Source organism: Podarcis erhardii, assembly GCF_964252035.2.
Source record: "Podarcis erhardii genome assembly, chromosome: 2".
NCBI lineage: Eukaryota > Metazoa > Chordata > Lepidosauria > Squamata > Lacertidae > Podarcis > Podarcis erhardii.
In genome coordinates this window covers 44,540,065-44,551,585 of record NC_138498.1, presented here as the reverse complement: position 1 = coordinate 44,551,585, position 11,521 = coordinate 44,540,065, and the positions used below count along the sequence as shown (strand labels likewise).

General features: G+C 41.2%; 1 protein-coding gene across 3 annotated transcripts in view; it reads right to left on the bottom strand.

Annotated features, from left to right (window-relative positions):
- Positions 1 to 11,521, bottom strand: part of MAP2K7 (mitogen-activated protein kinase kinase 7) — a 35,655-nt gene that overhangs the window by 8,978 nt on the left and 15,156 nt on the right. For 2 of the 3 annotated variants that reach the window (XM_081851138.1, XM_081851137.1), the window contains 9 exons: positions 6,097 to 6,247; positions 5,146 to 5,212; positions 4,889 to 5,002; positions 4,445 to 4,564; positions 4,213 to 4,320; positions 2,809 to 2,988; positions 1,946 to 2,026; positions 1,298 to 1,440; positions 332 to 377 (listed from right to left, as the gene is read on the bottom strand). In XM_081851138.1, the coding sequence (XP_081707264.1) occupies positions 332 to 377; positions 1,298 to 1,440; positions 1,946 to 2,026; positions 2,809 to 2,988; positions 4,213 to 4,320; positions 4,445 to 4,564; positions 4,889 to 5,002; positions 5,146 to 5,212; positions 6,097 to 6,247 (1,010 nt within the window). Of the gene's footprint in view, positions 1 to 331; positions 378 to 1,297; positions 1,441 to 1,945; positions 2,027 to 2,808; positions 2,989 to 4,212; positions 4,321 to 4,444; positions 4,565 to 4,888; positions 5,003 to 5,145; positions 5,213 to 6,096; positions 6,248 to 7,322; positions 7,405 to 11,521 lie in introns of those variants that run through there. The other variant, XM_081851139.1, reaches the window with a different exon arrangement.

Genomic DNA, 11,521 nt, shown 5'->3' with positions numbered 1-11,521 from the left:
GTCACACCACCTGTGTTATTTCTACAGAGCTGTGAGCAACAGTTGTCAGCTATAGCTAAGCAACAAGGAGGATACACAACAAATCTGACCAAAGTCAAATTAAAAAGTAAAAGAACTTTCCCTCTCCTTTAAAGAAACTATGTGGAGAAAAGAAAGGATGTCACTTTATTAATCTCAGCTTCCGTGCCAGTTGGCACAAACTAGTTCCAATAAATGTTACTGGTTATTTCTAAACTTTAAGGGTTGGCAGAAGCACCCACTGTGGCCTTTTCCCAAGCCCTGGGGGACTTTTTAAAATATTCACAATGAAAGAGGTGTGACCAATACTTACAAGTAGCTTGTTGTACTTTGGTCTCTTCCTGTGATCTTTAGTAAGGCTAGAAATAACATAAACACACATTCAAAACACAGGATCCAATTTATTTTATGGAGCAACCAACACGGCATGTTTCCACTACCTGATGCATAATGGATCCTTGCAAACAGAGCTCATATTGACATAGGTCTACTCTAAGTTTCAAACTCTCTCAGCCAAACAGGATGAAGTCCATTATCCTGCCGTACCAATAATCTTTCAGGGTCAACTTCCTATGCCCAGTATCCTATGGCAGTTTGCAACAATCTTACGTGGGGTTGTTTGATGGAATCCAGGAGTGGCAAGTTGGACACATAAGCTCAAAGTTAACTGGAACAAAACAATCACTATCAGAAGTTGATTTTCTGTTTGAACATTTGTGGAAGTGTCAATGCCAGTTGCAAGGAGTGCAATTCATTTACAGCTGCCTAATTGTTGGAAGGAATGGAAACAAGGAAAGATGGGGAAATGTAACTAACTTACGACATGTTACTTTTTATTTCCGTGGCAATGAAGGACTTCTTACACCTTTAGAACCGGTACATCAGACACAGAAAAGAGGTAAGAGCCAGGAATGTGTAGACAATAAGAGGTCATACACAATGATGTGCTAGCCCAGAATTTAAGCACAGCTGTCCTGGAGGCAGATATGGGATTTCCTTTCTAGGTGGAAATCACCAGCACAGGTTGAGTTCTTTCTTTAGAAGAGCATGGTACCAGTTTGAACAAGCAGAACAGTTCCAATTCTTTTACATACACTATTAATAGTACTGAAGATGGGCTGCCCTAGAATGAACATTAGCCAATATGTGAGAAAGCAACTGGTGTGCAAGAGTTCAGCAGGAAAGTGAGGAACCAGCTGGAACTGCAGGGCTTCCTGTCTATGTAAGAAATGTTGAAGCAGTCGCTCTACATAACATGAATTTAAGGCACTTCACTCACCAGTCTTTCACAAAGGACTGGAAATCCACAGAAAATCCCATGTTGTTTGGGAGAAGGGGAGGATCTTCCTGCAACACCTTGGTGAGGACTTCAAAATCTGTTTTACAGTTCTTGTAGGGGAACTGACCTGTAGCCAGCTCAACCTGCATTAGGGGTGGTAGAGAAATGAAAATTAAGTGATTAAAAACAGAAATAATATAAAAAGCATTATTATCATCAGCATCTCTTCAATGATGCTTCAGTGATGTATATGCCACTATTTGCATATAAGCCACAGGGCAGTTACAACAAAAGTAAATAGATAAAAATCCATACAAACAACACAATTCTAAATGATTGTACAGAAAGAGACGAGAGCAAGAAAGGGAAGAAATGTAGAACAGAATGATCACTTGGCTTATCCAGCCTCAATAGTAGAGACAAAAATGGGGTTCAGGATAGCCAGAATTCAGCCTCCTTTGAATCAGTTAACTCCATTAAAAAAAACTGAAGAAAAGAGAAGAAAAACTCACCCCAAAGCTTATTGCTGTTTATGTCATGTATTAAGGACTGCATACATTAAAGGATGACTGAGATATGATCCAGAACCTGAAGATCCCAACAAAGGTACACAAATTTCCTTAAAAATGGGGAGCAGGTTTTACTTACCAGAGAGATGCCCAGGCTCCAAACATCTGCACGGATATCATAATCTGGTTTTGAGGGATCAGGGGGATCTATTCTCTCAGGCTGGAAACAAAAAGATTATTACAAATTCAGTCAAAAATAAAACCTCTTTGCCACTGGTCTCTTTATCTGCACCTAGCAAGATTCCCCTAATTACAGAAGCCAAACCATGGGTGGAATTGAATGCAGCACGAAGTGGGTGTGGGTGTGCACAGAATGAATGCCACTCACACAACAAGACTTCCCCCATCCTCCTAAACCTGTTCTGTGGGTTCCCTCAACCTTCCAGAGCAGATTTAGGGGGAAGCACATGGGTACATGGGGAGAGGAGGGAGAGTCTCACTGCATGAGTGGGCCTTGTTCCGTGCACACAAAAACTTAGCTGAATCCCACTGGATGTTGCGAAGACAAAATTGCAGGCTGTTTTGATACCGTAACAGCATCTGCATAATAGTTGCCATACAGTTTCCCAAAAGCTCAGGCCAAATCTAGTGACAACTTTCTACAGTAAAATGCAAGCGATGGAATTCTTAGTCCTGCAGAGAAGTTATCGTGACACATGGTGCATTTCAACGGCTGCAACGAAGTGGGTCTGGCCTACAGCACTGCTAGGATGAGAGACTGCTAGGGATCATACCCAACCCATGCAAAGCAGCTTGGAGGAAGAATGACATAAAAGTTTAACAAATAAAGAGTATTTAATTAAATCATACACAAGCTATTCTGAGCAATTTGTAGGAAGAGCAACATACAATGTCACTTTTTTTTTTTTTTTTTTTGCTCAGTTCCATCACAGCACAGCAAGATTCCTGCTGCTATTCTCTCGCCATCTGCCCATCTCTTACCGCCATATATGCTGCGCAACCAGCACTCCGGGTTTTGGCTTTCGAGTCCACCAGCCTCCCACTGATCCCGAAGTCACACAATTTGATTTGCCCCCTCTCATCCAACAAGATATTTGAAGGCTTCACATCTCTATGGATGACACCATGCTTCTCTTTCAGATAGTAGAGCGCTTTGACAATCTGAAAGCAACACATCGGAAACAATGCGGAAGAATTAATCGTTGCTCACTATAAGGAAAACAACTCAGAACTAGTCTAGAACTCATGATACCCTTTTATCAACGTGCCTGTAAAAACATGTTGCTGCTTAGAGAACAAAGGTTATGCACTCAGCAATCAGTCTGAGGCTTTCGTGATACTTGGAAAAGATAGTTTCAGCTATCTGGGGCAAAACGTCTTGTATACACAACAACTTGTGGGGAGACAGCGTTACAGCACAGCCCTTCAGTCATGCAGATTACCAAGCAGTTTTCAGGGATACCACTGGGGGAAAAGAAAGGTGGCATGTTCATGAACTGTTGTTACTATTGAAATGCTGTTACTATTCTTGGAATCCTAAGGTGAGATACTGGGCTTCATATTTTCAGTGGGGTGTGATAATACTTCAGACTCTTCAACCTAGATTTTATCACATCTCATTATGCAGCATCGGGGGGGGGGGGCATGGCCAAAAGGAAATCAAAACAACCACACAGAACAGAGCGCCCAGTCCTGGGTTCCAAATTTTGCCAAAATCCGCCCAACAGTGCAGTCACTATTTAAAAAATCTTATTCCCTCTGCTGTCCACAACAGCATTTTGCTCCAAGCAGGGAAGCTTAGCTCATTTTTGTGTGCCAAAAGAGAAACAGACGTGTGAGGCTCAAGTAAATGGAGGAGAATGGTATATAAAATAACAAATAACAAGTGGAGAATGGTTGCTGTGCCTTCAAAAACTGCAGAAAATGCAGCTGAAAAAGAATAATACCTGGATGCCATATGCAGGAAGGAGTTTGAAGCACAACGTATCTCCTTAAAAGCCATGATCATGGAAACCTGGAAGCAATTAATGGCTCCTCTGTGTCATAGACAAAACAAGCCAGGTTCTAGCTTGTCATGTTGTGTGGACCTGGACTCATGGCTTATTTCCTACAAAAAAAACTTCAAGTGGTAACCCAAGAATAAACCTTTGTTACCACTCATCAGTTTGGAGGAAACAAGCCATGAGCCAAAGTCCAGGCGACATGACAGACCAGATATATAGCTTGTTTTATCTGTGAATCTGCCACAGCTGGAGCAAGGAAGGAGTACTATTAAGTAGCCTATACCAGCATGCTATTCGTTCCATGTTTAGCATGACATGTGAACTGGGCCAATGTCTAGATGGGGGAAATGTGAGATCTAAATGTAAAAAGAAAAAACCTCACCGCCACAGTCATCTTTCCCAAGATCCTCTCAGGGATAGGCCCTTGGATTCGTTTTTTCAGCTTCTCTGCACATGTGCCCATTAGCTCCATGGCTATAAAAACATCAGTCTAAGGGATGGGGGGGGGGGGAGTAAAAAAAAAGTAAAAGTTAAGGTTATTATGATGTGGCTGTTCTAAATACATTGAAAAATACAGATGGACTTGAGAAAACAGTAGCATCGTCTTCATTTACATTTGTGATGAAAGTTCCAAAGCACTGAACAATGTAAGGACAGTCATGACTCTTCAGCACCACATCCAGGTCCATCAGAATCCTCTTGTTCTCCTCTTTGTTACCAGAACGACGCATTTGCTGAACAGAGAAGAGAATGGAAATTAGGAGCAGAAGTGGAAAGAGCCAAAAGAGTCGCAGGTGATAATGCTTTGACCCACAAAGGGCCTCATGGCCCTTAACTGTTTTCTGATTAATTCACAGAGCATCACTACTTTCCATCAAAGAAAGTTAAGGCCCACTTAATCCCGCCCAACTGGATTCTCTCTCAACAGCTGACACAGGAACCAAATAATCTGTGGCACCTAAGAGTTTCACCAGCAATGAACCCTCTAGAAGTCCAACTCTGCCATTTCCTTTCATCTTAAGCTATCTTCCACTCAACACCCAGTAGATCTACCTCACCTTCACAGCTATGATGTGTCCAGTCTTCTTGAAACGCATTTTCCACACCTGTCCACACGTCCCACTTCCAATCTCACCCAGATTTTCTAGGTCATTGATTTCTGCTTGGTATCTCTGTGAGAAGATGAGAACACAGAGAAGCTACTCATCAATCCATTTTATATTGAAAAGGGTAGGGAGTTGCTTTTGGTTAATTCTTAATAATACATCAGGCTTCAATAATATTTTGAACTGCTGCACCTCTCAAGTCAGCTCACCTGCCCTCCGATGGTCAAGTAACCCGTTTGCTTCATAATTTCCTGCAGTTTCTGATCAATCTCTATACTAAAAAGGGAAAGAGAAAAAAGGAAAAATATTGTGTTTGCTTCCATTTAGCCATGGCACACAAACATCTCAGACCCTTCTCTCTGCAGAAACGGGCTCCATCTCAATGGAGAACCACACATTCCTCTTCTCAACAAGAGCATCTAGACAACCCTACGAACTAGTAGATCTCCATCATGAGAGAATTTCTAATATGAATTCAAAGCCAGCAACTCACAAGTCAATTATATAACAAGACACCTCAATCTGCAGATCAGAACAGTGCAGGTTAAATCATGAGTTTTTATTACCTGGTGAAACCCAAAAAAGCAGCAGGTCTTCTACTAACTCCCAGGGCCATTACTGTATATTTTTGTGTGCATGCTATAAATCACTCATTTAGCAGACAAACTTAGCACGTTAATTCACAAACAGGAGAGTTTAAACTTTGCATGGGCTGCTACTGATATTACATGATATTAAAAAATAAAAAATAAAAAAAAAATTGCAACTCAAGGCAACTAGGGGTTATGAAAGTTCCATATCTACCCAACAAAGATGGTTTGAGACAGGAGCCCTTTTCAAAAGCTCTGCCTCTTACATCAAAAGAACAGTGTGAAGCAGCTGTTAAGACTGTGGCAATAGCAATAAGCAACAAGATTAAAGTGCCTAGAGAACATTCAGTTCCCCAACACGCTATTATCCATGGCTGTACAGGCACAAGGACAGCAAACGCTTCATGTATTGTGCGCAGACCTGTCTGATCAAATGGCAAGCACAACATAAAACCTTTGCTCCAAACTGCTTCCCTTTCTCAAAACAAGTTGGTCCCTCCTGTCTCAATACAGCAGTGAAGATGAGCATAGCACACCAGAACCTGCCTCATTTGCTCTAGTTCTGCTTACCTCTCCATGCTCTTGTTCATGTGGAAGGGGGGCTGAGGAGGCAGGCCCAGAAAGTTTCGGGGGCGTGACGGATGAGTGTGATGATGCTGGGGCGAGCTGTCCAAAGAGGTGGAGCGGCTACTTCCATCGTTGGCTAAGGGAAGCTGCAATGCTGAGAGGAGAGGAGAGGAAAAGTCAGGCAGGGAGGCTTCAATGCATGGGCTCCAGGTTCAAGGTAGGTTCCTTTGCAGCCCAAGCCCACAATGTTTCTTGTCTTGAAGGCAGGGGTGCTAGAAAACCAGCCTGTGGTTCCAATAAAAAGTCAGTTGTTACCTTGACTTCTGAGGTGTCAGCTTAGCCCTACTGTACTCCCAAGGTGTTCTAAAATCCCATCTTCTCAAATCTGTGTGGAAGCCACAGCATTTAACTGTACCATCCTGGGGATAGCTCTATCTGGGCACAATGAATAGGTCTTCCCCTGTTTTCCTGAGAGGATGGCCAGACTTCACTCATATGAGGATCCATGCAGCAAGTTAAACTGGATTGTTGGTGCCTTTGCATATATTAAAACAGTTGGCATCTGTTGACTGGGAATAAGCCATAAACTGGCATATTCATGTTACATTGGTAGGCACCAGTGACCTGCCTGGTAGGCAGATCAATGACTGTGTGGATATTATACTGGCAAGTTGTTTGCAGGCTTAATCTGGGCCTAGGACCAGGAGGGAGAGTATGTGTGGTTTAAAATTAAATCCATTTTTAGAAAGAACCTGCTTCTGGAACTAAAGATAAAGCCTAGTTTCTCTGCCCAGGGGCTTGTGCAGTGTGTGTGATGTGAGATAGCACCAAGAACTTTCTTCCTGCTTGGTCTTAGCACAAGCATATTTAGACAGAGGTCTCTGCTAAGCCTGAAGAGAGCTTTCTAAGGGCAACTATCCATTTTTGAACAAATCTAAAAGAGGGGATTCTTCAGGGCACCTAGATCAAGAAACTGCTGTTTCCTGGGAATAGCACAGGCAAGCAGAAGTCATGCTGCACAGGTTTTAGAAACATCTGTTAGTAGCTGAATGGTTACATCTAATCTTTCCAGCACAATGTGTACAATTATTTGATACTGCAATTCTTCCCATAACCTTTCATATTTTACCTGGTTTCCTGTGTCTACATAGGTTTTAATCCAAAAATAGGAAGACACAGCGAGGCACACAGCCAGAGTACAACAATTCTACACAGACATCCCAACTCACCTCCACTTAGCTCAGAGGCTAAGCAGTGCATCATGAGATCAAGCAAAGCTGCAACTCATATTCTTGATGATATGGCTTATTTCTAAAAATGGGAATAGGAGTGTCCCTTAAATCAACGAGTGAATAAGTCGTAGTGCTGGAGTGGGGAAGCTGTGACCCTCCAGAAGCCGGAATCCAACCTGCATCATCCTTGATCAATGGCCATGCTGGCAGGAGGTGGGAATTCAACAACGTCTAGCAGGACACAAGTTCCCCACCCCGGCCCCAGTGGATTTGCTTGCTCATTTGAAAAATAAAAAGCTCAGCCACACACAACTTCCTTCCTCAACCTCAACAATAGCCCTTGGCTAAAGTAGAAATACTGGCTTCCATATTGCAATCTTGCCACTAACAATGACAAGGTTGCTCAACGGAACTCAGTAACAGCGTTATTTTTTAATTTTAATTTCTAAAACACTTCTATCCCCTCCAAGGTTGCAAATATTAAGGTGGGAGAGGCAGAAAGAAAAGTGCTGCTACTGTCAGTTAGTTATGATAGGTTGCCGGTACTAAAGTGGATTCTCAAGTATCAGTTTCCTGATACTTGGGCAGAAGTGATGATTTCAGGCAGGAATTATGGTTCAGAAGAATTGTGCCAGGTTCTATACAAAATACTTAACAAGTGAACCCACTCTCAATGCTTGGGCAGCCCCCAACTTCCACTTCGAGAGCAGCTGCATCAGCCATGAATAACAGATCAACGTGCAATGCAACATGCTAGCTAGAATTCTGTCCTGGGATCTAAAGAGGTATAATAGTTCATAGCGAGGCAGTAAAATGTTTTGACTGCTTTTCTTTGAACAACTAATTCTCACAAAAGTCACAAACTGCTCTTGAAATTCTTCTCAGCTTCAAAAATAATGTCTCGTATGGCATGGGGAAAGAGAGGAGCTGCTGTTTGAAGAAAGCAAGAATGAAGTCCCCATGGACTCTCCTGGCCTCAAGACTGAGACTGCATAAAATAGGAATACTTTTTAAAATATAAACAATGAAGCTCTATTAAGATAACAAAATGTACGTCTTCTGCTAAAAGAGCTCCCTTTATATTGCATCTATAATCCTTACAACTGTTATGTAAGGTAGATCAGTATAACAGGTGGAGAAAGGGATACTGAGGCTAGCCAAAAGAGGTCATGAAGTGAGATTGTAACAAGGGATGTCTTAACACTCAGATGAGCTTATTCTTGATATGTTTCATTGTAATGTGCAGTGCGGTCCACGCTACAAAGATTTATAGGATGACAACATCTTGGAGACAGACCCCCCAATTGAAGAGTAAGGGGTTTTAAAATTGTGGTTCATCTCAATTAGTACCAGTTCATGGAAACTACTAAAGGTGATGCTTGCTTCTCTTGCAAGTGACCACAAAATGCTTGTACATAATCCCTTGGGGCAGAGAATAGGAGCAAACCAATGGAGTACAGGTCATCTGAATTCAACTCCAAAAAGGAGGCTTCCTCAGCTAGAAAATGAATTAAGGAGAGCTGACTATTTCTGAAATATGTATATATTTAAAGGCATAATCATTTTTATTGCTAAGGACAAGAGAATTCTAAAATGGCCAGTGCAGGATTTTTAAATTCCCTGAAAAGGAGCTTCTAGTTAGTATAACCTGAAAACAAAGAAAGAAAATACAGGAAATGGATGAAAATTTCTGCAGTCCAGGTTGACAAAAAGCACAAGGCGCCAGATTCAGCTAAATGATCTCACTAGCAGTAGTCCATGCAAATGCTTCCACCACACAACTGAGTTTCCCCCAATGCCCACCCAGTGGCTGGGATGGGGTGGGGTGAGATGTTCTAGAGACTCCCCAGAATGACACAGGGGGGGTGCGAGGTTGTTTCATCAAACAAGCAGAACTGCTTGCACCGATAGAGCTCAGCGCTACCTTGAATTTCTCTAAACTTATTCAATTACCAGAAAGGCACAGATTAAAGCATTAATTACAATGTATGCAATAAATACAACATAGAGGAAATAGTATGGGTTTTATTAAGGTTTTCTGTTGTGACAGTAAAACAAATTTCTAATGAGAAGTTTGGAGGATGTGTTGGTAGGATTGGTTCTGTGGGCAAAGGAGCAAAATAATCTAATGGTGCTTCAATTTCCATCAAAGGACTGGGGTATATAGGTGGGTCCTAACTAGCGAAGTCTTAGAAGCAACTAACTAGCTGAGGCCTAGTTTTCACAAATAGCAGATCAAGTCTGGCAGATCAATGGTAGAAATGTAAGTGTCATCATGCAAACATCTGTTCTCCAGGTTGTCTCCACCTGGCAGGTATGAAAGGCATTAACCTATTTGCTTATTTTAGGGGATAAAAACTATTTAAAAGAGGTGGAAATGTTACTGCTGCATAGAGGGGTGATTCAACTCTGATGAAGTCTCAAACACTATTGAATTACATTAATTTAAGAAACCATTATTTAATGTGATATTCTTTCCTGGTCTCCCATAGTTTTCAGAAACACTGCAGTCTTGCTCATGGAACAGCTGTTGTATTAAAGCTCAGGTTTGGCAACAATTTTTCATAAAGTTTTCAATGGCATAGGCTTTAGATTTAAAGGAGCCACACATAGCATTTCAAAAAACCTTTTTCAGCACCATAACATATCTTTGGTTTGCCCTGGGAAAGCTATGGAAGAGTTTCCTCAGAAACAATGTAAAGAATAAAAAAACTCATTATGAGTTTATTCCTTTAACTGGCTTTTTCATTCTTTTTATAATTTGGCTTTTCTTCCCACACCAGTGCGCATAGGTTAAAGAAAGGGTATATTACTTTGCAAGTGACTTCAAAAGCAAAGTGCTACAGCAATTAGTGAAGTTAACAGAATTCCGCATTGAGACGACAGCCCATCCATTTTGAAAATCAACACTACAAAAATGAACAGAGATTGGTCTTAAGCTCATTAAAAACCCATCTGGTAGGATCCATGTCATTTCAAAGTTTTCTTGGAACATATGCTGATATTCAATATTAGTCATGCTCAGAACAGACCTTCTCAAATAAATGGACTCTGGGTTGGATATAGGTGCTTATCACTATAGTATTTTAAGCCTCCGCAGTTCAAATCCGTCAAACACTTTTGACTGCCATGTAAATATGTACACCATTTCTTTAGATAGTTTCGGGCAATATTCTGTTTATAAGTTAAAGAATCAGGGACAATTTTTTGATTTAGAATTACATTTTGTATCTGTTTCTTTTACTACAACATTTTTTATGAGTACCTTAGGGTTCTGAAAGTGCAAGGGTTCTGAAAGGGGCCAAAATACCAAAAGGGTGAGTCAGGATTATGTCTACAACAAAAATGACTGCAGTTATAAGCAAATGATAATTTTCAAAGATTTTTCTGGATAGAAAATCATCATTTCACCAAGTCCCACACTGAGCAGACATTTACAAGTGAACTGAGCTACAATCTCAAAAGTTTTCTTCTGGCTTCACTTGGTTTTTAAAAAAATTATCTCTCTTATAAAACATTCAGTCTTACCTCTCCAATGGTTCTCTACTGCATGCTCTTATAGAAGTGGTTTGGGGCTTCCTACTATTGGGAACACTTTGATTTGTCAAGCACAGATAGGATTGTGCCTATACCAACTGCAAGCAGTAGATTAAAGTTGCTTAAGAATCTCTATTAACAAAAGCAAGCCAGTGACCAATGAAGCAGTATAATTTAACCCTGGAGGGAGTGAAACCTATAAAGTGAAAATAATACCTTAATAAGAGTATTGTGATGGACAAACACTGCAAAGTTTATTGGCAAAGAAGTAGCAGTTTTGCCATTTAAAAATGTGTTCCAGAAGCCTCTACAGCAGCGGTAGCAAACACAGTGCTCTCCAAATGCTGCTTGACTCAAACTCCCACCAGCCCAGCTGGCTTGGCTAATGGTCAGATAAGATGGGAATTCAAGTCCAGCGACATATGGAGGGCAACATGTTGGGTACCCCTGCTCTACAGAATTCATTGCTGTTTTCTCCTGCCTCCTTAGGAACATAATGGTTCTTACACAGTCAGTCTCATGGGACTAAACCAGTTTGGCAGTGAGTAATTCTATTTGGGAATATGGTTTGCCAAAAAACTGCATTTCAGCTGCCTTGACACACACAATTATCTAGGCTGATACGAGTTTTTGTACCAGGCTGACTTATATCTGAATCA